Source organism: Mugil cephalus, chromosome 10 (genome assembly GCF_022458985.1).
Source record: "Mugil cephalus isolate CIBA_MC_2020 chromosome 10, CIBA_Mcephalus_1.1, whole genome shotgun sequence".
Taxonomy (NCBI): Eukaryota; Metazoa; Chordata; class Actinopteri; order Mugiliformes; family Mugilidae; genus Mugil; species Mugil cephalus.
Genome location: NC_061779.1, coordinates 9,021,825 through 9,049,524, shown reverse-complemented (window position 1 = coordinate 9,049,524; position 27,700 = coordinate 9,021,825). Strand labels below are relative to the sequence as shown.

Here is a 27,700-nt window from a genome sequence, read left to right as displayed (position 1 = left end):
ATCAGGAGGATTAAACAAGGTTTATTCCTTTTTTTTGGTTTACAAACAAAAGGCACCCATTGATTTATTTTTTTTTTCTTTATGAGTTTCACATAGAAAATGACTGGCAAGAACTCCTCTCCCACCTTCAGACAGGAAACACTGAGGCCGGTGCCGATCACACTGCTCAGAGTAGGAGCGACTTTAAATCTACAGCGCAAGATTTATTTTTTTTTTTTTTTTACTTATTACTTTTCTGGCTGTTTATTTATTTAAAAAAAAAAAAAAAAAAAAAGCAAATAGAATTACTAAGTAATGCCAAAAAAAAGAAACTTGAAAATTAATTAAAAAAAAAAAAAGTCATTCCTACTTTGATGAGGTGATCAACACACTGGGCCGTGCATTCAAAAAACAGACATTTGTACTTCATGATTCATGAAACCATCAACACAGCTTCGAACAGGAAATGACGTGAAACCAAGAAGATACAGAATCATGAACATGTTTAAGTGCCAAACTGGAGAGTTTAAGGAAAGACTGATTTTGATTAGTTTTCTTCCCCCAGTGAGTGACTGGAGGACGTTATTCTCAGCCAAGGTTAAAACCACACATATAGAGTCCTGCAAAGGATGGATTAGATTGTTTGTTATTAATTTAACAGATTTGACATTTACTCACATATTAACTGTCTCTCTCTTTTCTTTTTTTTTTTTTTTTTTTTTTGAATGTTGAATATTACATCTGTCCCAAAAACTGTAGCAGGAAACTGTTAGCCTAGCATAAACTCTGAAGACAGAAAGTAGCTAGGAACAATCTCCACATGTAACATCTATCCTTTATTTTATTTTTTTTAATTAATCTGCACAAATAAATACTAATCAATGATGCACAGGCTGGTGGTGGGCTGATTTAGAGGTGGTAGACGCACGGGTCATTAGTCTTTATGCCGTGCTAAGCTAACAAGCCACATGCTCTCATCCAACTTTGCAAGAAAAGGTTCAAAGTGATTTCTCAAAATGTCAAATTATTCCTGTAACTTTACTCGTTTTTGTTACAAATATCGAACATGAAGGGTTGAAATGTGTCTTCCTGGGCTTTAAAATATGCAAATGATAGATGGATGTGACCATTTAGGATTTACTTTGAGCAGAGATGATGCTACTTATGAGAAAGCATCCCTGTGGTTTGATTCAGTAGTTCCTGACCTCTCGTTAAAAGAAGCCACTCTCACATCTCAATCACAACAACAAGCTCAAAGGAAACCCTGAATTATTGGACATTACTTTCTTTTTTTTTTTTTTTTAAACTCCACCAGATTTGACAGAAAGCCCCTCGCTCGCTCTCTAAAGAGGAAATGGAGTCGGCGACCCCTGACCACCAAGCCCTCCAATAAACCTTCCTTTACAATAAAATTACAGGCATTTACATTTTAGTTTCAGACTCTGAGGAAGAATACCACTGTACAAAGAAGATTCTTTTACATTCAGAGAAGGATGAAGTGTGCACGTGCGCACACACACAGTATGATGAAAGCTATTTAATTAACCTCTGATGTTCACATTTACAGCAGCAGTTGTGAGTAAACTAGCAACACAACGGCATTAACATAAAAATACCTTTTTTTTCCCATATATATGGAAAAGTCTACCTCAATAGAGCTATGCACAAAATAATTAGAAAACATAGATCTGATTGCTTTCTTTTTCACATCATTTTTGACTGTTGAGAAAAAGTTCAGGCACGATTCGGAGGGTTTATTCTTTCAGCGCGTGTAAAAATGGCTCATGCAAAGAGAGAGAGAGCGCTCACATTCCTGAACGGGTGCAGGGCTTTAAGAGATGGCACGAGGCGCATGCAAGCACGAACGTCAGCACGCGGCATGCTTCCTCCAAGCTCAGAGTGCTGAAATAAATAGGGAAAGGTAACACGCACGCACACACACACACAAAAAAAAGACAAAGATGACAAAGTGCACATTGAGTTATGCTCGTGTATGACCTGATGTAGCGTCGAGGGCCGAGTCGTACAAACACACTCAGACGAACGCGACTGAAACGAGCCTTCGAATCAGATCGTGAGGCAAATTTCTATCGAAGCGAAACAGAAGATTTTTTAAAACAAGAAATAACCCAAGAAGCAGCTCGGAAAGTAAATAAATAAAACATGCTCGCTAAAGATGGCAAGCTACGTCTTACGCAACCCAAAAAGTAGTGCCCGAAAGTCAAAAAATAAAAAGAAACTGGTCATGATTCAAGTTATAAACTGGTACTGGAGTGTGTTTAATTTCCTAACTTGAGAATCCTCTCAACTCCACCTGTCTCATCCTCAACTGAGCTACGAGTCTGTCAGCTAAGAGGTATTTTGGCAAATAATAATGAAGAAGGAACCTCCAGAAGAAGAAACCGAAGAAGCTGCTTGATTTGTGCTGATAGAATAATCAGTTCGTAGGCACTGGGGAAAGCGTTACAATCTACATTGTGCTTAGTCGCGATCAGGGAACGAGCCGCTGCCGTCCAATCGGGACGTAAAGGAGGGCTGAGGCCGAAGCGGGAAGAGCGAGAGAAAGACTGCGAGGCAAGTCTTTAACTTTAGACGTTGGTTGAAATGGCTTTGGTTTGGGGAGGGAGGGAGGGAGGGAGGGGGAGTGGGTTTTAAACTGTCCCTGAACGAGCCAAACAAGTTTACTGTTGGATGAAAACCCCCTGCTTTCTACACACACACACACGCACAAAAAAAATGAACAAAGACACAGACTTGCATCTGGGAGTGTTAGACGTTACAGAACTGATGCCTGGACTCGACTCAAAGCCAGCGGAGGACTTCTGCTGCGGAGCGCGGCCCAGTGCATAGCTTCGGTTTTGCAGGCAGGCGAGCAGAGAGACGAAGAAGAGACAGAGCAGGGTCGCAGGAAGTGCTCCAGAGGAAAAGCTGGAGACGAACAGAAAGCAAGCTTCTCTAACTCGCCTGAGAGCTGTTAGTCGGAGCGGCATTTACAAAATGCTGGAGATCAGGTTAGAGATGTGCAACTTTTTTTTTTGTTTTGTTTTTTTTTTCTTTTTAGGGCGAGCTGTAGACTCCAGGCTGGTCCGGTAGCCGTCAGGTGGTTAATGGTTTCAGACAGCTGGGATCTCTCCTCTTTCATCATCCACAGCTTCTTCATCCCTCCGCCTCTCCACCCGTCGCTGTGTCCCCCCTCGCTCATTATCTCATGGTGGAGGAAGCTCTGAAGTAGGAGAGGAATTTGAAGCACAGGCTCACCACGAAGTACCAGATGTTTCTGGCCATCTGAGACCGGGCGATGAAGACTCGCCAAATGAGCACCACCAGGACGGTGTTGAAGGTGTAACGGATGTTCCTCAGTCTGTGGAAAAAAATAAAAATAAATAAATAATAATAAAAAAAATCACTTCTGTTCAAACATCTGCATACTGACGTTTAATGCATCATTTCTAAGTCAGGGTGGAGACATGAGCTAAGAGGATTAATAGCTCGACAGTCATGAAGTATCTCTACATCCGTCCATTAACCACTTAGCGGATGCATAACTCTCAAAGAGCTCCAGCAGATTGGATCTCTTACTTGTTGAGGTGTTTGCGTGCTGCAGGCAGCCCTGACAGCTCCTCGTTCAGGACGTATTTCTTGGTGCCCATGCAGTAATTCTCCATGTACTCAGCCCAGTGCAGCTGACGCACGTCAAAGTTAAATACCTGCAGGGATGAAAGATAATAAACTCCTTCAGTAACATTTATCAGACATGTTGACAGTTAAGAACAGATCTGACTTCATCCCTAGATATGTAAGAAAACAATAATTCAGTTGTGGGATACTTACAGATACCATATTATTTCGGTATGTATCATATTTAAACTCAATATTAACCTTCTGGCATTTGTTAAATTTACTACTCTTTAGAGTCATTAAGGACAAAAATGTCCACGTCCAATAACTTGCTATAAAAACTTAACTGATTATATTGTGTCATGACTGTGGGAGTTAAAACTAACAATGCACTCAAGTCCAAGTCAATATAAATATATATACTTTTTTTTTTTTTAAAATCAAACTGGCATTTTAAGGCTTAAAAACCTAAAAATAACTGAATGCTTGGTAGTGTAGTGTGTAAGGTGCTGAAGTGGTTTAAGAGATTTATGCAGAATGACTCAAGAGGGCAGTAAGTTTCTTTCACAGTCTTCCACTGACCCATTAGATTTATTTATTTTTTTCTTTGAGACTTTGTGCCACATGCAGTAACACGGGTCAAAATGATGGTTAGGTGAAAAGGAAAACTGGTGAACCAGTAGTAGAAAAAAAATACACCATTAAACTACAAACTCTGCCCTTTCAATTAGCGCATCGATGAAACTACACTGATCAGCCACAACATTAAAACCACTGCCAGGAGAAGTAAAATACCATCTTATGACAATTCAATGTTGCGTGGGAAAAATTCTGGAGCTGGCATTTATGTGGACGTTACTGAGACGTGTACCACCCACGCAGACCAGACCAGGAACCCCCACCCCCACGGCAGCAGCCACCCCCAGCAGGATACAGCCTGACACAGGCACCTAAAAACGGTTTAGGAAAAACTCTTTCCATCTTTGGAATAATCCACAAAGGCCCCTCCCCTCAACCCATAGGACCTAAAGCCCCCACTAACAACACTGTGTTGACACCCTCAGAAGGTCCATGTCCATTCTCTGATAAGTCACAACTATTTTGGAGGCACAAGGAAGACCCACACAATATTAGGAAGGTGGTCATAATGTTATGCCAGATCGATGTTGATACTGGAATATAAGGCCTAATCTTCCTCCGTAAAGACTGAATCATTTCTTTTTCTTACTCCAAAGAAAATGAGGCATTTCTATTGTAATTAGCAGAATACTAGTCGCTGTAGATCCAACAACATTCAAAGACCCTGGTACTGAAGCAGATGAAAATGATTTGAAAACAAAACCTCTTTTCTCCTGAATGGCTCCGTTCACTACAAAGTGACGTCACCAGGGAATGAATGACTGGCTCTACAGCTGCCAGCCTTCCATCAGACATTAACGCACTCAGTGGCGAATCTGTCCCACCATCTCCACAGTGTGTTGCGTTAATGTCGTGTGCTGAGCGTGGGTGGACGTGGGCTACAGTTGGTTAATTCAGCTTCCTACCTTCTTATCCTCTGGGCTCATCTGAGCCAGCAGCATGGCCACGTTGTCTGTGTTCCACACCCAAGAGTGGCTGGTGAAATACTCCAGCACCATCATGGCTTTGTGGAGGCGAGTGATCGTCTTCATCATCCTTTTATGAACAATACGCAGAGGAAACAGTGAGTTGGAGAATCAGCGGGAGGAAAAGATAAGAAAAAAATAAAAAGGTAGAATGGGATATAAAGAGAGCAGAACCACAAAGCTGGAAGAGCATAGGTCAGACAATATGGTGGAAATATTTAACTACACAAAGCTCAGTGAGAGCAGTGTTATTTGTGTATGAGCTGACCATTTCTTTCATTCTTAATGTAATATTTAATGTGCATGTGTGGTTTAAGTCAATGGATTCAAGCTTTTCCACTTATTTTGTTTTCCCTTTGAGTTGATGCCATGGGCATGACTTCCCTGAATCACATCGATCGGGTTAATCAGATTTTTTGATTCGGTGAGTTGCAACTCTTGCACAATTTCAACTTAGAATTCAGCTTCAATATTGTTGCTGTCCTCTGAAAATCTCAAAAAGAAAAACAACAGCAACTTTGGACCATTTGTGCTGTTTAAATCCCAGTTCAAGAGGGGTTTATTACAGGGATGCTGCAGCAGTTTCTGTTACCTTCATGCTATGTTTATACTACAAGTGAAAAAGCAACAGGCTATGAATATTTTTTTGGTTGAAGGCAGAGATATGAGGCAGCACTACGAATATGACTGCATGATTCTTTTCCCTCCAATGATGAAGCTTTGATCAATGATGTGGCTTTGTCTCACCACTTTTAACCGGATGTTGTGGACAAGTCGTCGTCAAGCACTTGAGCGTACACACAGGATGAGAGAAACCAAACAAACAGCTAGCTTAACCATTAGGCTAAGCTAAATGGTTCCTGGGATATGACGTATGACATCTAACACTACTTTGGTTCTTCCCACCAAATTCACCATGTATAGAGCGGGCTTGAAGCACTGGGTTAACCCGGATGGATCCACATTATTGTTGGTGGCATTTATTTTCAAATCGGGAGCAGTGACTCCAAGAAGCAAAAGCTAGCTCCATGCATACACAAGCAATATTTTTAACATTCTGTTCGTTTCACTTGATTTTGGGGTGAGCAATACACAGGAACGTACATGATACCATGGCAACCAGAGTCTGGAGCATCACCTAGCAACCAACCGTCACGTAGCACATTTGGTTGTTTTGTAGCATTGTCACTGGGAATGTGACCATAGCATTCGGCAGAGCTAGCCTAGCGGTTTATCGCTTATGCAAAGCTAAGTGGTAAATTTGTAGAAAATTCCAATCTACCCCTTAAATTCACAGCTAACTGGGATGTGCATTTTCAATGGACAGCAACAATAAAGTTTGTTAGAAAACTTGCCAAATAAATCAAATCGGAGCCCCGTGACTCGTCAGGGTGGCATTTTGTCCAATACCAATCAGCCGAAGTCTAACTGGATTTAATCTGCACAAACCAGGAGGGCAGACAGACAGGGTAGGTACGCTTATTCAATGTTTTACCCTCAGTAAAAAAATAAATAAACTGTCCTCCTGGGAACACGACTGAATCCAGTTAATATACTTTATGTATTGCAGATGTAAGTGATCATAACTGATAATTCAAAAGAGCTGCGAGAACATAAAAGCAGCAGCGTCGTGAAGGATCCGAGTCTTCAGTCATTCAGTTTGTTGCACTCTTTTCAATTTGTTCGAATTGAAAGTAAAAAGCGTTAATGTCACGTTATAGTTTGGTTGAATGCTGTCATTTTAAAAATCTGCATTGTTTTTGCAGGTTGGGATGACTCAGAGTCCTTCTGCAGAATGACTGAAAGGATGTGAGAAAAGTAAATAAAAGAAGCATGCATGACTGATCAGCACACAGAAGCAGGGCTAATCATTACTTGCAGCTGGTGACAAATCCAATTAGGATCAAATCACACACCTACAAAATGTGAGTTAGTGACTAAGCCGAGTTAATTTCAGACGGATAAACCTGGGCCAATGAACATTTGGGACTGGAGAAGTCATTTACCGTCTGAAATACCTCTAGCTTTATAAAAAGGTGATAAAGAGGAAGGGAAGTGGATCAGTTCACATGCAGTTGTGACTTCACGCAACGACTTTCTGCGCTGGCCAAGAAGAAGTCCTGTGGTGCCTCAGCGTTTTCCATGATTGGGTGAGGAGTGGTTGGAGGGGGGGGGGGTATAATGGATGTCATGTTCACAGCATGGCTTGATCACAAAAAAAAAAATCCTCATGCTCGGCCACCAAATGGAGTCGTTGTGATACTCTTGATGCCGAGAGGTTCAAGTGAAGACACTGCAAACATCGTTTCATCTGCCCTGGACCCGTCTTGTGTTTCCACCATCCCACAGAACCAGTTTAAGACAAAACACACAGTAGAAAAAAAAAAAAAAAAAGGTGGGAGTGTGGGAACACGTGGGGAAGGAGGGAGGTGAGGGCCGATTGGCAGGAGGAGGGGGCAAATGCAACCTTACCGGGGTTTGCGGCCCGTCAGCCTCAGATAGCCGTCATACAGCAGGGCTGGGAGCGTGTGGCTGACAGTGGTCCAGTACTGATTAGTAAAGGGGTTGGAGCGCAGATTGACATTGGGCCTTCTGAAGGCCTGCTCTAAGGGATTGGTCTTGAAGGTCATGTTTATACAGTACTCTGTAGGAGAGAGATACACACATGACAGAACAGGGAGGACACACAGGACGAGATGAAGAAAAAAAAAAAAAAAAAATGTGTGATTCCTCCTCTGGTCGATAGCAAGGTGCAGGAAATCTGAGCGGTCCAAACATGACATTAGATCCAGTTCTGGGACAATTCAGCAGCTATTTAAAAAAATAAAATAATAATAATTTAAAGAAAAAAAGAGCCACCTGTGTCCCAAAAGCAGGCGTTAAGTCCACCTCAGTCCATGTCTGAGCTGGACTTCAGCGCCGGCATTTTGGAAACCACATTGCACTTAGCAAGAGTGCAGAAGCCACCTGCCCCTGAGAGCAGCTGGTTTCTACATCCTTCAAACCGCACACAAGCATCTTTCAACACATTAGCACTGCGGCTATGACGTTAGCTTACTACACTAGAAGAGAAGTGACAAGAGTGAAGCAGGAGAGGTGTCTGTGTGGAGGAGGTGGAGGGTGGGGGCGGGGGTGCCGTTAGAGCAGCAGAGGTTTACGGCACATCCCGGGTCGGCGTCGATGAGGTTTACCTGGGCTCGCGTCCAATCAGCCTGAGGTACAGATCATAGAGGAAGGCCGGAGCCTTGTGGCTCACAGCGATCCAGTACTGATTGATTAGGTGATTGGATGTGAGATTAACATTGGGCCGACGGAAGGCCTGCTCAAGGGGGTTCCTCTTGAATGTGGATATTACATGGTACTCTAAGAAGAGAAGGTTGTTCAACACAAGGCGTCAATGAGCAGTTTTAAGATTTCAGAAGCTTTTTTTTGTTCGTTTTATGCTTGGATGGAAAGAAAACTCTGGAGCACTTTGCTGCACCTACACCCAAAATGACTCAATCAAAACTAAATATGATGCAAAATACTACAGCTTCAAGTGTCAGTTGGTGCCTTTTTGCAATTATTCATTAAACTATGTGTCGTGTGATCTATTAATAGTTGTCCCTTTTAGCCAGCAGCTAATATGCACTGAAACATCTAAGTTCCTGTTTTTCTGATGCAACAAAAACTAAACTGCAACATTAACTTTTAAGTCAACATGTTCACTCTAATGTAGCATTTCACTCCTACAACATCAAGATCCTGAAAGAGATTAAAAATGGAGCAAAACAAGTCGTCTTCCACCTAAAGTCTGGCACCCACTCTCACTTGCAACTTAATTTGGGAGAGTAGTGAAAGCCAGTGCATTCTAATATAACAGTCTCGCACTAAATCCTCCTTCATGACTGCTCTAATGTTCAGTTTTTGCAGAAACAGCATCAGAAAGGAAGGTGGTAATTCAAGTGGATGGTCATTTTTTGGAGGATGTAGTTTGTGTGCGGCTGTAAAATTGGATTAAGTTGAACACTGAAGCGTTTCCACTGTCAAAATAACAGGAAAATGTCTTGGTACATCAACAAACCACAGCCTCCAAAATGAAAATACAGTTGAAAAAGTCCAAGTTCAGTTTTTCTGATGCATTTAAGAGTGAATTTTACATTTTTCATCTCAGAGTTATTTAATTACGTAATTAAAATAAATAAGAAAACTCCAGTTTAGCATTTCACTACTACAACATCAGGGACTTGAGTCTTTAAGAAAATGAACAGAAAATTAGTCATCCTGCACCTTATATCTAGCGCCACTTCATTAGGTACACTAGTGAAAGCTAAATGCATTTTAATATGACAAGGCCCGCACTGAATCCTTAAAGAAGTGTGTCGGTTAAACAGTAAGATCATTTGGGAGGGGAGGAGGGGGGCATTGCTTACAATTTTAATATCTGTTGAAATGTAAAATACTGAAGAGGCTTTGTTCTGTTAATTTAAATATTTAAATAAGTGCTGTGATGCTGTTGTCCTCTGCCATTCTCAAACAGGTTCTGCAAGAGCTTCATCTCACAAGGTCTTGAACCCCCCATGCACAAAATATACAATGTGCAACTAGTTCAATGGGCAACATTTTTCCTTTGCTCTTTCCTTTTTTCTTTGAAACTTGAGACTCTTAACGTCCTACTAAAGTAAAACATGACTGAAATGAACAAAGCCTATTTGACGTAGTTTAACTTACTTATTAAAGGACAAGGAGTGTGAAAGTGCAATGTGTCCCGACAATGAAAGGGAACTCTGTAGTGTTCCTTCTCTAAAACCATTAAACCATAAACAAACAGATTCATTTAGGCGTGGCAGGACTGGATCACAACTGTCAAGAGATGTCGCGTTCAAGCTCGTAAACTCCCATCGTATGGGGGCTTCTACAGGACTCGCGTTCAGGTGGAAATAACAGAATGTGACGTACCAACTTCCCCCCAGTGAAACGGGTTGATCCCACCGGTGGTGCAGTTGTACACCAGGATGCTTTTAGGCCTGCCATAAAGAAGGAACGTTTCATCTCAAAGGTTTCACTAGATTATGTTTGGGAAAATGAGAAAATATCAGAGTGAGCGCTCCAACCTGCTGTGCATCTGCGACCCAGAGTACCAAGCTGCCGCCACCGTGGCGTTGATGACCACATCTACAGGAACCAGGTCGGCCACGGCGTTGTTAGAGGCTCTCATTGTACGCAGGATCCCCTTCCCAGCCTACAGAGGGGCAGAGGAGACTTTAAAAAAAACAAAACACGCCGATAAAAACTCCCTACAGAATACCAGACTCTTATCGGCAAAGAAACAGCTGGTCACACAGATGTTACAAACCAGCTTTAATCCCACACATAAACCTGATTAGACTACCGCCCTCGAGGGAACATGTCAAAAGTCTTGTAAATGTGTCAGAGCACTTAAGAGCGAGCCATCAATCTGTCGTTAAAAGAACACGAGGCTGCAGGAGAGTGAAGCGTTTCAGGATCGCTCACGTCCAAGACAGCTGCTCCGAATAGATGCAGATGCAGAAATCCAAATACATCTCCTCCCTCTACTTACTGCAATAAATATCCCACTGGGGCCGTTGAAGTTGTCGATCCAGCCCTGAAACGAAGAGGAAACAAGCAGCATTATGGGTTTTTTTTCTAGGAAAAATGGAGTCGTTTCAGAATGAGTCAAACAAATTTCCACTGTGACTGAAAAGGTGGGAACATTAGCAGGCAACTCCAGGTACTGTTGTGTTCACTGCTCAGTTACAGCAAAGAGGTTCTGAAATCTGTATTAAGTTCTGAGGAAAAGCTGATAAGACTTAGACGCCAGCAGTCAAACGTCTGCTGGTTGTTTTTCATGCAGAGTGGATATGTTGAATCGAGAGCAAAAATGAGTCAGTAACAGAGAGAAACAGGAAGTGATGAAAGTAAAGAAATGATATGATGATGATGATGTAAAGAGGGCATATCCTGATCTGATGTGAACATTCAGTTAATCTCATCCTGACATTCAGATACAAATAGATTTACAACACGAATCATGCTGATCAGTTCATCTTCTTGATGAACGGCAGGTCTTATTAGCCTCCCATCTCACTTCAGCTCTTTCTAGCTTCCTACCCCCAGCTAACTGTAGCCCTTCCTAGCCTCCCAGCTAACCGTAGCCCTTCCTAGCTTCCTCACCTCCCAGCTAGCTCTCCCCAACCTGCCAGATAACTGTAGCCCTTCCTAGCCTCCCAGCTAACCGTAGCCCTTCCTAGCCTCCCAGCTAACCGTAGCCCTTCCTAGCCTCCCAGCTAACCGTAGCCCTTCCTAGCTTCCTCACCTCCCAGCTAGCTCTTCCTAGCCTCCCAGCCGACTGTAGCTCTTCCTAGTAACCCTTCTTAACCTCCCCAGTTAATAGTAGTTCTTCCCGTTTCCCTTTTTAAAATGACGAATCCAGAAAAGCAGAATGTATGTGCCATCTGGTCATTGGTTGTATCATTGGTGTGTTCAAGTGCAACTATTTGCTCCACAGAGGCAAGGAGATGTCACGGCCTTTGTTGGTGGTAGTTCTCGAGTAAAATGTGTTTCCCATACCATTTCATTCATTAAATATTCCTTCTGTATTTTTTGGCAGACTGGTACATTTCTCAACACCAAGACATTATCCAGAATCAGCAACAATTCCTTTGTGAAGAGGCAGTTACTTACAGGGAACGGTTCTTTCCAGCTGGCTCCGACTATGGATGGTCTCACGATGGCAACGTTGAGGTCTCCGGCCTCCTGCAGCACCAGATACTCCGCCAAAGCCTTGGTGTAGGTGTAGGTGTTGGGGCGCTGTCCAATCAGCTTAGGAGTCATTGCAGAAACCAGATCATCATCCATCCATCTGGACACAAAAAGATGAGCTTAGTCTCACATTATTCTGAAAAAAATCCTTAAGAATCTGTGAATTACAACAAAAATGAGGACTAGCGAAATTAAGTGCTGGAAAATTTAAGCTAACATGGAAATTGCTAAAATTTCCTCCAACATCCACTAGATGCTGGTTCAAAAAGTCAGTCAATCCCCACAATATTCAACTTAATAGCCTGGTCTGTATAGATCATTTCTCATTTGTGACAACTGCAGGGGGAGGAATTCCGACCATGCCAGCCTGACTCACGCCATTTCTGAATTAGGTGGAATTAGACACTTTCAAGTTGTGACACAGAAGCCCCCATACCGGGCTTCAAACTTGCTCTTCAGGAAACATATGGGTAACTTCCTGGAAGGTTTTAAGCCATCTTTAGAAACAGTCATCGGCGGTGGCAAGAGGCATGAACGGCTTGCCAAGTGGAACACTGGATATCTCAAGCTCAGTTGTAATTATGAAAGCTGCACATACCGTAGCATCATATTTGATGATTTAATCTGCTGCAAAACTGGACTTTGATAGGAACGACTTACTTGAAAAGACAACATGCCCAACATTGTTTTTAGTGTCAATGCAATGTTATCGTACGATTTGGGTCACTTCAAAATCGTAGCCAAGTGTTTACATAGCATCTCTAACTTTTAATCTGGAGATAGATTAAAGAACATCACACATGAATGGCCTTGAGTACATGATGACACGGTTCAAATAGGGTAAATGGAGTAGTTTGAGGTATGAACTGTATGTAAACAGTCACAGGTGAGGCAAAAGAAAAAGGACCTTTCAGCTCATGAGTTTCACCCAATTGCCTTCCAACCTCAAGCGACTCTGCCTCTTCACAAGGTTAATCTGAAACGCTTGATGCTACGGTGCATAGTCTCCCTCAATCATTGCACTAATCTCTACTCTGCTTTACTAATCCATCTCACCCTCAGCCTTTTACCGCACGATAATCGGAGCAAAGCTTGCATGCTCGCTAATGTTAATCTGCTATTTTTTTTTTAATGCACAATCTGAAGAAAAATGGAAATAGCTTTAAAAAGTGGCATCATTCCACTGCAAGTCAATGATCCCAACATCTGGGTAAAACAAACAGGGCCACAACAGATCATCTTACTCCAGAGAATCGATGAGTTTGCGGTAGTCTACAGGGGGAGGGTAGATGACTTCCTCAATGAGCTCCCGGTCACAGTTGGCGTAGGCTGTGGAGACGTGAATAAAGACCTCCAGGTGCTTCATCTTGTGGGCCAGAGCCAGCATCTTTTGGGTGGCCAGGACATTCAGCTGCACTGCATCTCTGAAGGAAGGGAAAAGAAGCAGACACAATAAGTCCCTGCAACACATAAGGGAATAAGGGATTTGAGGGCTTGCACTCTTAAAGGGACACAAGGTTGAACTTATAAAATGCGAGATGAGAATCTATTTTTAGCTCCATTTGGGAGGAAAAGTGGTTGGTGGACACCTCAAAGACTAATCAGTATCCTGTGATGAACTACTAGACGACTATTCTTGAGGTTACGATGACAGTTCCTCCTACTCACTCATCTTCTATAACCCTCTAGGGAGTTGCGGGGGGGCGGGGCTGGAGCCGATCCCAGCAGAGAGGCGGGGTACACGCCTGTCTATCGCAGGGCTAACACAGAGAGACAATTGTTCCATTTCTCTTGTACTGCATGACATGGTGTTGGCCTGTGATTTAGTCGAGAGATTCCATCCTTTCTGGTCCAACAACTGGTCGTTTTTCTACCTCCATGTCTCTGTCCCTCCTGGAAACTCCTCACCGGGAGAAAACATGCTCAGAGAGAATGGATTTATTCCAACAACCACAGAGGAGCCACCACATCAAGAGTTTGCAAAGTTTCTGGGCAAACAGACTTTTCTCTCTGTAAACTGGAGACCACGTGTTTGTTAATCAGCGACGTCGCAAGTCATGTCTCCTTCATTTATAAAGAGGACAATCAAACCATTTCCCTCTGCTTCTAGTACTGAATTTATGCTAAGCTAGGCTTAATAGATGCCAACTTAAACCCCGTTCTTAGCAAAAAGTCAGTGTGTACCTTTCTTAAAACCTTTAACATAAAAATCCATTTATTAACCAAAACTGGCCAGAGACGGCTTTAAAATCGAACTTTTTCTTCTTTTTACTTCAAGGACAATCTAATGTTTTTAAAGGTTGTGAGTTACATCACTTGTAATGTGTCAAAGCAGACTATTTAGCTCAGCAGAAACAATGCCAAGGCGTGCCTGGTGTCATATCTGTGTATACTGCAAACACTGGGCACAATCAAGCCAAGGAAATACCCACACTATTACACTATTCACGTGCATCATTAAATTGACCAAATATCACCTCATAACTTGCGCGCAATGCAAAAAGCAATCGGAGGGAAAGCTTGGAGATGATTAAAACTCACTTGAGTGGCTCATTAAAGCGGATGGTGGCAGCACAGTGGAAGATGATGTTGATGTTTTCAGCCAGGACGCTCTGATCCTCTTTGCTCAGATTCAGCTCCGGCTGCGTGAGGTCACTGCTCACCGCGATGATCTTCTCTGCAAAATCCGGCTTCTCCTCCTGCAGTCTTTCAAAGAGCTGGACAGACGAGGAGACATGAAGAAGTTAAACTGATGGCAAAGTTACAGGACATATTGGTTCACATATAAAAACAAAACTTATTTTTTCCGGAGTTACTTCATCTTAGCCTCAATCTAGCAATTGGTGTGGAATTGTGATCAACCAATGACTCAGATGTCCACGTTTATTTAATCTAAAGAACAAAACGGCTGCCGAAGCTGCATCCGGATTAAGAGATAAACTTTATGAACATGCTGATAACATAATGCATTGGTTTTCAGCCACAAACCGCAAGTTACTGCTTGATTAATGTATGTGAAAGCACAATTGACATCAGCCAGTGGGAAACTGGATTCCAAATAATACTGATTTCCCACTCCAAAGCCCATCAGTTTTGGTCAATGAGTCATTGTGATCGTCATTTACTACTTATACTATTAAGCGTGCTGGTGGATATTATCGGAATGACTCCACGACTCCATTAACAAGATTTGAATCATTTAGTGCATCCATTTAAAAAAAAATAAAATAAAATAATAATAATAATAATAATAATAATTTACATTACAATACACTGAAGAATACATTATACCAACCCTGACCCTTTTACAAGAAGTGTTCAAGCAATTAGGGCCGGGATATCACCACACATTTCCTGAATCTATTCAATTCTGATTAAGAGATATTTCAGCTGCAAGCTCATCAAGCTAAGATTTTTCCAGAGAAACCAGTCTCACAAGACACAAGGCAACAGGATTTTTGTCCAGAAAATGGTGTACATTTTTTAAACCCAGCCTTACAAGCAATATTTTCACATACATATAACGCACGTATTATGATTCGTTCACTGTAGCTACAACAGATGGAGATGGAGGCTACACTCATCAGCTGACGTCATGGAGACTTATAGGTGGTTTAGACTTCCAAGAATGGGAGTGATTGGTCCGCTTGGTAATAGAGTGTTTGCACTTTAATATTTCCGACTGACTAGCACTGACTAGTGTTTACGTTTTTACAGAGCAAGCCAGACCATAAAAGCATAAATTGCTTGCATCGACTGTCCTGCAGTACTTTAAATGAGCCATGAATCTCTCATTATACACACATAACTTTCGATAAGGGTCGTTTTAAAGCTCAATCTAGGGGGGGTCTTCGGCCATAGTCATTTTGAGGTGTTTTAAATGCAGTCAAACAGGTAAAGCGTGAGTGACGCTGGGGTGGGGGGCGCTTGCAACCTTGTCTAGAGTCGATAGGGATTGACTCACTTTTGGATGCAACCTCAAGTGGCGATTTGAGGAACTGCATGGCTCTAAGCTGACTCCAAACTTAATGTCCATATTTTCAGAAAATGATTTATGATGAAAACTGATAACATTTATTCAATAGTGTGCATTTTGCTGACGTCATGGAATCGCAGTTAAAGCATAAAAATGGTAAAGCATGAGATTCTGCTGAACTCGACAGTTTACAAGAAGTAATTTTCACCTCAAGCAGACGCAGCATAAAAACACACCTGTGTTAGTCTAATCAAAGTAACTGCACAGTCAATGCTGAGCCTGCATCTTACTGTCGCCTAAAAGGGCGTTCCAATCCCAGGGGATCACGAATCATTTGAGGCCTTTGCATTTGGACCAGAGGAACGAGGGACTTAATTTAGTTCAAGAGCAGATCTGTTGCACACTTCTTTCAAAAAACAAAGAAAGTATGTCCGTATCGATACTAATGTCAGTCATTTCCTTGTTGACCCATGTGGAAAAACAAACAATTTAGGGATTGAAATAAAACCATTGTGGGATTATTTCATGTTTATAGGAGGAAAGAGGAGTCACATACCCGTCAGATTGTTTAATGTGGTGTCTACGGACACATCAAACGAAAAGAACGTGCAAACATGAAGCAACGTGGTTCAAAAGCACCATTAATATTAATAAAATTCTGGGAAAAAAAAAAAAAAAAAAAAATTGATACAGAATTGATAGTCCTCCAACCAATCAGATTCACAATGTTGCAAACAAATCCAACTATACAGTGCTCAGATGACATGTTAATTAATTGATTGACCCGGTAGATCTTTGTAGGAGCATAAGCCGTTCCCAACTTTTCACCAGGGAAAACTGTGCCTGTACTGTAGACAAACTGCCAGCTACAAAGAGTTAGATAACGAGTGATTGGCTTTATATGTGGATGAGGTCTAAGCTGTCATTTGTTCTAGATCCTCACATGCTTGACTTTCATATGAGCAGGATGTGCAGATAAACGATCCATCAGATGGGATCAGCCCACTCCTCACCTTGCAGTTGATCATGTCAGCGATGCGGACCTTAGGGCTCTGACCACCTTTAGATCTGACCATCACATAGACGGCTCCGACCTCTGGACAGGACCTCAGCAGCTTCTCCAGCAGCACCTTTAATAAACAGACAAGTTAGCAGAGCAGAGAGCAGTTTTTTCCCACTGTAGACTGAACAAGTCAAACGCTTCTTCTTCCTCCACAACATCTGAGCAGAGACGTGAAAAAAGAAGAAATACACAACCACCTGAATGCTGTGCCACACACATTACTGAAAACACTCCTGTGTCTAAATAAAGCATGTTCGACATTTTTTAAAAAGGTGGAGTGTGATGGATTTCCAAACCGTAGCTCACAGTGTTCAGTTCAGTCATGTCTTTATGGCCACGTGCCAATCAAATCATTACCTTACCTTGCCCATGAAGCCTGTAGCTCCAGAGATGAGCACATTTTTCCCTGCAAAGTATTCTGGGATGTTCACCATGATGCCTGCAATCCAGCTCAGCGATATCTCCTCGATTCGCTCCGCCTGCAAACACCACAAGACAGAGGACAAAGAGGGGGCGGATCAGAATAACGACACCTCAAGGCTGAACTTCTTCTGAGAGGAAAACTTTCTGTCTCCTTCCACGTGGAGGAACACGACGTTAAAGTGAAAATAAAATAAAGATAGGATGAAGCACAAAGTCAAGGCTGTTGCTTGGAGAAAAGTCAAGTATTTGATGGACTCGGGTACTCTGGGAAATTCTGAAGGTTGTCAAACCTGCCTAGAGTTATTTTTAATCAGCCTGTAATCAGCAGATTCGGTTTTTCAGGAACACATGAAACAGAGCAGCAGATCTTCAATAATACAGTAATTTGTGATCGTTTTAGCTTTTACTAAATGATCGGTATTTAAGAAGTATTTCAAGTGAGAAAACAACAAGTAACCCACCCAAGCTGACGACCACTAGGGCGTCAAAATCACTTGGTGTATAAATCATTAAATACATAAATGTTATTCTGACATGGCCGTGTTTTACTTATTTTTAAACTAGTTGCTACTGTTTAATATTCCCCAAGACAGGTCTACACTAACAGTACATGTGACCAGGGACAGAAGGGGAAGCAGCATCATGGAAACGGCTGAAGTGACGCCAACACACACACACGCACAAAAAAAGAAAAAGTACTGGTCTTTTGGAGTGAACCTGGAATATTCTATCAGCCAATTCTTTGAAGCTGTATGAATAAATCAGAAAGGACTTCAAGATCCACTCCAGGGACTTTTAGAAATGGCATCTCTGGTTTAATCTTGTTTTTACCATAACACATAAACCATAACTCAATGTGCAAACATGGTACGGTTTGAAAACAAATGACGCAGTTTGTTAGCGCCACAAAACTACATTTATCCTTTAAAATGAAAGATTGACCGAGTATGGATTTCAATTGTAGTTGATCCAAACTTTTATGGCAACCAGCTCAATAAAAATCAGCTCATCATTTGTGAACGCCATGAAGTAGCACTTTGTCAGAGACCCTTATCAGTCCAACGATGTTGGTTCATAGATAAAGTCAAACACTCTCAAGCTGATAAACGGTCATTCAGGGGATAATCATTAACCTGGGTGTTAGACATATGCATTTTTGTTATTAGTTTTATTATTTAAGATGTCGTGTTACTGAAATATATATTTTAACACTTGTACAAACAACCTGAAAGTCAAATCTGCTGGTCAAAAGGTAAAACCACTAAGATGCTACACTGACAAAACAAACACAGTGGAAAGCACCAAGTCCAGCTTGTTGGGGGGATAATGAGGTTGAAATTTCCTCATTTATTTCTGCTTGCTCACTAAAACATACGTCCCAATGTCATTCAAATTAGCATAGCTAGCTTGTGTCATGCGGCTTTACACTGAGACAAGGATCGTTCAAAGATTTAAAGGAAGTAAGTTTTTGGAGTCATAGAGCAGAAAAATATCAAGCAATTCAGAGATGGATTGAGCCAAAGGCCAGATAATATTTGTATGTTGCTGTTGGTACCATGAAAAAACGCGATGATTGGCCATGTTGAATGTTGCTAACCGTAGTCGAGGCTAATTCACTGCATTTGTCCGGTATCAACATCTCAGTCGTCCCTCGTTGTGTATGCAAATAAACACCAACTTCATTGGGGGCAGTCGACTACTGTTGTTTATTGTGGCACTGTTGTGCCCACTGAAGTGGGTATATGACGTACATTGTGAGGCTGAGTGAAAGAGGCTAAACACAAACTTGCACAGAGGAGTCAAGGGAGGTCATGTTTTGATGCGGCTAGGACGCAGAGCAGATTTCCTGATTCCATTCCAATTCACAGGATCACGATTTTATTTGTCATAAATTCATTTAGAGATACTCACGTTTCTAAACAATGATATTTAAAATAAATGTCAGTGGATCCACAGATTTGTGGCATTTCCAAAGTATCTCAGGCTTCTTAACTTGCATATCACCATTTTTATTTTATTTATTTATTTATTTTCAAAGCTCTTTTTAAATCCAATCAGGTTTCAGGACTAACAATGCTCTCGGAGTTATATAGCTTCTGTCAAGTTTCACATGGACCAACCTTGTCGCATGGTTTCACAAGATCGCAATGAGGTTTACAATGACAGGAAACAGGGGATGGTCTGAAGATTTCATGAAGCGATGTGGGATCGGCCCTGGTCTGCTCTGCTAAAGACATGTGGTCACAAGCATCATGTCCCTGATCTTATCTCGAACGTGTCCGAGGTGAGCTCACACTTGTGGTTGGACCACTAAGGGCAGATGTTACCAGATCTGAACAACTTCCGTCCAAGTCATCTCAAAAGGACTTTAGAGGCCCACAAGTTTGTACGAAAAAAAGAAAAGAAAAAGCTCTTAATTATATTGGCATTGGGATGTCCATCACAATAAAGTGACTAATGTATAAAGTATGTCAATGCTCGTAGGAAAAGGGTTGAGTTTCCTGCTTTTCTTTTTGCCTTTCTGTGTACCATAGAAGTGTGGTATGTTCTTTGCCTTGAAGGAAAAGCAATTTGGACCAACTTCTGCTTTTAAAATGAGATGCACAGAAATAGAGATAGTGACATCCGCCATCCAAATGCATTATAGAACAGACATTTTCACAGCCCTCTCTGTAGCTTCATTTACGAATAATTCGACCCACAACAGTGTCAGGGGATCGAGCCATGGAGCAAATGACACCTCATAACCCATGGCAATACCTACACAAAGGCACCGACACGAATCCTCTATATTTGCGCACAAGGGCTAAATTGGGAGCGTTGGTGCTCTGGTCTAAACACGCAAATCTAAAAATGCACCTGTACTTAAAAATTTCACACCCGACAAAAGGCGAAATGCAAAACCAGTATTTGCATAACTTGGGAGATAAAGCACAAAACGTGTCTGCAGCTACTGAAATTATACTGGTGTCATGTCTGAGCCACACTGCTGCTCCTCGCAGAGACGTTGTTTGCGTCCCCTGGATTTCACAAGAGCTCTGAAACCAGCCATTTACAGCTACAGAGATCTGGGATTGTCTAGATTTAAAAAAAAACATGTCACGGTTGACTTACTGAACACAACAGGTCTATAGTAGGTAAAGGGTAATTCTTTGGCAAAACTGGCTTCATGTTTTGGTGCCATTGCTGCTTATGCCTTTACAGTTAAACCAGTTATTCAGCTTTGCATAGAGCCACACTGGGAAGTCCATCACACTGACAGGCAGCGGTGTTGACCGATTAACCAACAGCGGATTGGGAAGCTGGGGTTTTGTTTGCATTAAATAAGGATTTACTTTTCTTGCAGGCTACGGGCTCTGGAGAAAAAACACATTTCTCAGTTACTAGCTGGCTTATCAGTTTGTGTGAAACTCCAGCAAACAGAGTGTTGAAAGAAAACCATGCGTCACTTGCACCGAATCACACTGCAGTGAATTCGGCCGTCATACAGCAGAAATCATCACGCAAGCTTCCGTTCTTGAAGTGAATGAGGAGACACTGACCGAATACTTTTGCTAATCCGGCCCTTGTGGACAGAAATGAGGAACAACTCCTCTGCTGTACAGACTCAGACTCAGGCCAACGCTGCGGATGAACCGTTTACTGCATTATGTCCGATGCCAAGTTGCCAGCTCCAGCTGAAGCCCTGTCAAGACGTCGGCCCGGGGGCTACAAAGGCGGCTTTTAAATGTACAGTTCTCACTACACAGAGGATGTGCGGGAGAACTTTTGTTTTTGCTGCAAACTGTTTAATTTGTCAAAAAGGTTTAAGGATAATTTGATGAATGGGGCCGCCTGCGCTTTTACAGGAACGATGAGTCAAAATGACAAATTTCAGGCTCTGCATGCAGGCTGCTGAGTGTCAAAGAAACGACTGGCCTTACTTTGATTCATAATAAGAAATGAACAATTATTTCCTTACGGTTAGGGTTTCGCCCTTAAAAAAGCACTGACGACCAAGTGGTGGTAAATGTCAGTAGAGAGCGGGAGAGCAAAGTGTCAAGAAATACTAACATGCCTCGATTTTATATCAATACTTCCGCTTTAGCTTTAAGCACAGATCCCAAATCCCGAGCTTCGGGCTGCACAAACTTTAAGTGGTGTGAATGTCACACCGGCCAGAGAAAGTGCAAGAAGCCATGCTGCCCTGCGCACCGTGGCATTTATGAGTGGAGTGCATTTGCATGGGCTTAAGTGTCCTTGGCATTATTGGGTTTTTGAAGCGAGCCGTTTGTGTGTTTCATGCATGTAAACAAAACCTGGATGAGCTTTCAACCTGGTTCGGGGAAAACTGGTTACGAGAGTGGGGGGTGGAAATACAAGTATCAAAAGGTTTCGACATCTACCTGAGCAGGTGCTGCTTCAGTGACAAACTGTCGCTGGCAGTGTGGGCACAGCATAAAGGCGTACAGTCGACAACAGCAGCAGCAGCGGCACAAGATCTGCACTCCAGTGCTGCCGAGGGTGGGTGGGAGCGGCATACTTGGCAGGTAGAAAGAATTACGACCAGCCAGTGGGGTGATGCTGCCTTCATTGGCAGTAAAACAACCAGGCTCAGGTTTCCTCCGGCTGTCTCGTCTACAAAACCGACGTGTCCACATTTGAGAAAGCAAACTGGATATGACACGAATGGAACCGGGGCCTTTTTCTAGAAACTCGCCACGCTAATGACCTCTTTGAGTCACTGCATTTGCGCGCACACGACAACCAACAATCTTAAACTAGGACAAAGATATTGTGAAACACTGTCCCTCTGCAGCGTTGTCCGAGTGGAGAAACTCCTGTATGGTTGCCCTTGGACGCTAATCAGGCAAGAACAACGAGAAACAAACTAAAAATCGGGTCTTGTCTGTCATGCAAACAAAGAGACAGCCCTGTAATCTTAGGCCTCGACCTGCTGTGGCCTTTGATCAGGTGTCTGTGCAGGAGCTACAGTAGCTTACAGTCAGACAGTCAGGCAGGCAGCAAGTTGATCCCTATTGCTTTACTCTGAATTATTCATCAAACGCATTATAACATTTGAACCGGGCACCTGTGGCTGAGGTTGAATGGTTTGATAGATAAAACTTAAGGGTTTGACAAAGAGTCTCGTTGACACATGCCAACAAGAGGACAATAAATGTATGGATCAAACTAAACGCTTGGCAAATCTATTCTAGCCAGGTTTACAACTGGGGGAGTAAAAAAAAAAAAAAAAAAAAAATGCCATCAGCTCCAGAATCCAAAGGTTATACATCACGAGTGACAGAAACAAAAGCTCACACCACCTGCAACAAATCTAATTGTCACCGAACGCCACGTCTCGCCGAATGCTCCAAGCACATCTGTCCCCAGCAGCTTAGCTACTTCAGTCAGCATGTGCGCCGCCTTTTGTGAAGGATGTCGTCACTTTGTCACTCGCGACTTGTGCAAACTCGTATTGCTGGTAAAAGAATACCCTGCACCAGGAATGTCATCATACACTGGACTTTTTTTTCTAGCATAAATCTCAGAGCTAGGACATGTGAGCTGTGTCTTGTGGTCAGGTTGAAGGTTGTCAGCTGCATTCCCGCCATGTTGAAGCACTGCTATAAAAGTAGTGTCGGTGGCCCCATCAGTTTAAATGCTAACCGGTGAAAGTCACTTCGCTCAACTTTGAACAAACCTAACTTTGGCATCCTGAAAACGGCTTGGCAGTCGACAAATCGACTCATCGCAGAAGACGGTCCATCAACGGATCCACCGATACCTAATAAATTTCTCATTTTAACACTAAGATAAAGTACAACAGTTTGATATAACTTTGTTAATTAAGTCAGTATGTCAACTTAGCTTGTTTAAAAAGGTCTAATCACATGCACCAGGGCCATCCTGAGTAGGAGTACATGGTTATTTTTAAAAGACACAAACTACCCACTACTTCAAGTTCAAAACACTCCAAATATATCCAACACACTCATGACCAATCATCCAGTCATCGCAGAGGGTTACCCGCCGTCTGCCGTGCAAAAGACTTGTTGTTCCAACGAGCATGTAAAACCTTCTGTACACAAATGATGTTGTCATCGTTGCACATGGCTTGTGCAAACTTGTATTACAGGAAGAATGTCCTCATGCAGATTAATGCTTGGTCACTTTTCGAAAATGACCGAGCACAGGTCTGACGTACATCAGAGATAGCCAAGAACGTAAACACTGATGATGGAAGAAGTTCTTTATCATCTTCCAAAGATAAGGGAAATGCAGAAAACAGCGATGGCAAAAATTATTAATGAATGAATCACTATACCAACTTGCTCGTAACGCTCACTGCATATCATCTAGTCATCGCAGTACGTCACTTAAGTACATACAGCTCATTCCAGTTGTATGCAAACTAATGTGACAGCATTATTGCTCGTCATCTTTGACTGTACAGATAGTAAAATACATTAGAGCACAAATGAATCAAGCGTTTTATGTGGTTGACGATGGTTCAAAACTTCTGCTCAAGGACAAAAACTGTCTACACCACTATCTCAAGTTCACAACACATCAGATATATCCAATACCCAACGATGGCACCACTTCCTCCTAGCGGTCGTAGAAAGTGACCCATCGAACAAATCTTCCAACAACACTTAGATCAAGCGCATCTGTCCGCAACAGTCTGTTTTATTTAAGCAGTATTTTGTTTTTGGTACATTTGACTATATATGTACTTTACTTTTGTCATTTTATTTTATTACTGCATGTATGAATGAATGAATGAATGAATGAATGAATGAATGAAGGCCTCATTTCAAACATGAGAAAACACACAAAGACCAAAACAGTCGAAATTTCTGAAATAGGGTAGGAAGAAGCAGATTCTTATTTAATCCTACCCCTTCTCCTTTATCGGATATTAACATTTGATTTCAATTCACAAATTAAAATGTATGTACCAACACCACATGTTTACAGATGAAAGAAAATAATGTGAATAAACTAGTGGATTAATTATCTGCCCTTCATCCTCCCTGTACACTGTGAAAACCTTTCGCACTGAGCCCCCTACAGACATATGTCACAACACAGGCGCTTCCGATTCTGAAAACTTCCCCTTGTATTGTTGCTTATGCCACAGGTCAAATCACCTGCACAAATGTCACCTGAGAAGGAACACACGGTCGTTTTTAAAAGTGCACATCGCCAAACCTTAGACAACAACCTTAGCCAAATCATCTAGTTGTCAGCATGCAAACTTCCTGGCGGTTTACGATGTTGTCATCGTTGCACATGGCTTGTACAAACCACAAGTCCTCTGAATTGAACACTTTCAAAATGCACAAGTTCAAGATACATCAGCCAGAGAAGAGCCCAAGACCTTAGAACCTTGATTATTGCTATAGGTCTCTATCCAAAGAGCGTGAAATAATCAACCACAGCAATGACATTTGAGTCGACATTAGACCAGGATCTGACTAAAAAACTAACTTCCAGCAAAGACGATGGCAAAGGGATCCCGTGATTCTCGTTAACACACAGCTGCCTCCCATCATTATCATCGTCTGTCCATTTGCCACAGTTGTGGCGACAGTAAAGGCTTAAAAAAAAAAAAACACACAGACTTCAGATGTTTGGCTTTGGCAGCTCTTTGGTGTGGTCACTACAAAACCGAACCAAAAAAAAATGAAAAGTAAAAGTGATGCAGCCCTGTTAAGCCTCTCATAGTAAGGTTAAATGGTTAAAGTGGCAGCAGGCTGGAGGAATGAACGGAGAATGGCTGCTTTTATTTTTTTAATCGAGGAAGCCGCTGCAGGCTGCGTGCGCGTAAAAGAGAGGCGCGGAGCCACGAAAAGTTAGTGCACATTTTTTTTTTTAATTGCGTAATTTCTGCGTCCATAAAGCAAGCGGTTAATCACCCTCTCTCTCCCTCCCTCTGTCTGTCTGTCCGTCCTTCCTTCCTTCCTTCCCTCCCACCCTCTTTCTCTCCTTCCTCCTCTCGTCGCATCTCTTCCTACACGTTGTCGCAACCGGAGAAGAAAGAAAATGAACGAACGCTACGCTTCAAGAAGTACCGGACCCGATGAGGCGATTTAAAAGGCGTGTACGTACCCCCACGGAAAAAAAAAAACACTTGACGCGTCCTCCTCTCCCCCCCGGGTGTGAACTTGGGAGCGTGGAACGGCGAGGCGAGGCGAGGTGGAGAAGCGGCGTGGACCGCTACCGGAGACAGAGTGGGGACTCAGCAGGAAGACAGCGCGGTATATGAACAGACGTGACGTCAAGGGACAGCGGGTCTCCGCTGTGCGTAGATAAGACGGAAGAGAGGAGGTCTCACTCCTGCCTGATTTCACGGTGCTTTCACCCTCAAAACTCTATGGAATCGCATTCAAAAAGGAAAAAAAAAATCTGCAGAATACAACTCGTAATTATTACTTACTAACTTAATTTATAAGAAAATCCATATTTACGTGCAAGATAACGTAGATTAAGGATGCGGCCACTGCAACGCTTCAGAAGTCGCCTGAGAATTAGCAGCTTTTTAAGAATTATTCAGTGTAACCGTAATTCATTCATTATTGTCAAAACATCCAAGGTACACATATGAAACATTAACAGGCAATAACTAATTCGGCGTACTTTATGTAATGTAATTCATGCAAAAAATAGACTAGAATAGACGAGAAAAAGACAGGTATCAGATTTCGTTTGAGAATAATCCGCTTTTTAGGATGTGTTCAGTGTAACCGTAGTATACTGATTATTGTAACTTCATCATTGGGACACATAGCAAACGTGAATTGTTAATAACCACTTCGGCTATGATCATTTTGTAAAATTTAGACAAATACAGGCTCAAATAGCCCAAAAATAAGACAGGTATCTAAGCGCATCAGAGAATCGATCATTTTTAAAGTTTTATTCAGTATCAAAGTTATTCAGTGGTTGGCACTAAATCCATTCTACACGTAACAATCATAAATTGTTACTAGCTGATCCGGCATACTTCATTTTATAAAATTTTGACAAATGTAGGCTAGAATAGGTCGAGAAACAAAGGCAGATATCAGATGGAACCAGAACTCGCCTTACAATCAACAGGTTTTTGAGATTTATTCGGTATCAAAGTGATTCATTAGTGGTTGTTGGTAAAACCATTATAGGTGTTGCATTCATGAGTTACTAATAACCTTGATTTGATCAAATTCATATAAATATAGGATGAACAGAGACCAGGAAAAGACTGGAATCTAAACGCACCAGAACTCGCCTAAGAATTATCGATTTTTTACGATTTATTCAGTTTCGATGTAATTTACTTATTATTCCTGGCATGTCCATTATACATGCAGCACACCGGAAGTGTTAACGCCAATCCGGCTTACTTCATTTTACAAAACGCAAACAACTGTAGGCTTAAAAAAGAAAAGAAAAACTGCAAAGGAGACACCATTCAGAACTCGCTTTAGAATCGATGGGTTTCTTAGACTTCTTCAGTTTCAAAGCTATTCCTGATTGTTGTCAGTGCATCCATTGTGAATATAATTAACATTAACAATAAAAAACAAATCGTCATTCTTTATTTTACAAATTTTAAACAAATGCAGGTTAAAACACTGTGGGGTCACAACCTTCTTCAGTATCAAGCGGATTTACTGATTGTTACTGATATATATATATATATGTGTGTGTGTGTGTGTGTGTGTGTGTGTGTGTGTGTATGTAAATTATTTTACATGTAGCACACAGTAACTGTTAATAATCAAGTTGGCTTACTTCATTTTATAAAATTAGACAATTATAGGCAATTAATTATAATTATCTATAATTAGCTGCCTTAGATTCATTGGGTTTTTGAGATATTTTCAGCATCTAAGTCATTTAGGCTACTGATTGTTGCAGGTGAATTCTGGATGGATGCTGAAAAACACAAACTTGCTTTTTACTACTCAGAAAACAGATTCCGCTTAATGGGTATAATAAATATTACCTCAATCTATAAAATCACGAATAAGAGTTTGGACAGGTTGTTTGCAGCAGAACTGTGTGAGCAGAAGCCTGTAAGATATTCTTCTTTTATCAACAGCACAGTAATGAAAGGTTTTCACATGCAAAGATGATCAAAGAATCTCAAATGTGCACGTTCTTACAAAAAAAAAGTGAATCAGAGCTGATGCAGACTGTTATATCTCACCAAAAATGTGAGCTCTCGGATATTTTCTCAGTGCTTTTTGTTTCCTACAGTTGTGCTTGTTTTTCCGCAGAGACGTGTGCTCGTGTGATCATGAG

General features: G+C 41.8%; 1 protein-coding gene across 2 annotated transcripts; it reads right to left on the bottom strand.

The window, feature by feature from the left end:
• Position 1: 1 nt before the first annotated feature.
• On the bottom strand, positions 2-25,679 carry far1 (fatty acyl CoA reductase 1). Of its 2 annotated transcripts, none has more exons than XM_047595771.1 (13): positions 25,523-25,679; positions 17,365-17,481; positions 16,953-17,069; positions 14,505-14,680; positions 13,208-13,387; positions 11,886-12,063; positions 10,762-10,806; positions 10,295-10,422; positions 10,140-10,207; positions 8,393-8,564; positions 5,142-5,271; positions 3,559-3,686; positions 2-3,340 (listed from the first exon to the last, which is right to left on the bottom strand). In XM_047595771.1, the coding sequence occupies exons 2-13, from the start codon at positions 17,434-17,436 to the stop codon at positions 3,181-3,183; spliced, it is 1,554 nt and encodes a 517-aa protein (XP_047451727.1). In that variant the 5' UTR covers positions 17,437-17,481; positions 25,523-25,679; the 3' UTR covers positions 2-3,180. The 2 variants fall into 2 exon arrangements, with proteins under 2 accessions (XP_047451727.1, XP_047451728.1); XM_047595772.1 differs by lacking the exon at positions 8,393-8,564 and adding an exon at positions 7,674-7,845.
• Positions 25,680-27,700: the final 2,021 nt, after the last annotated feature.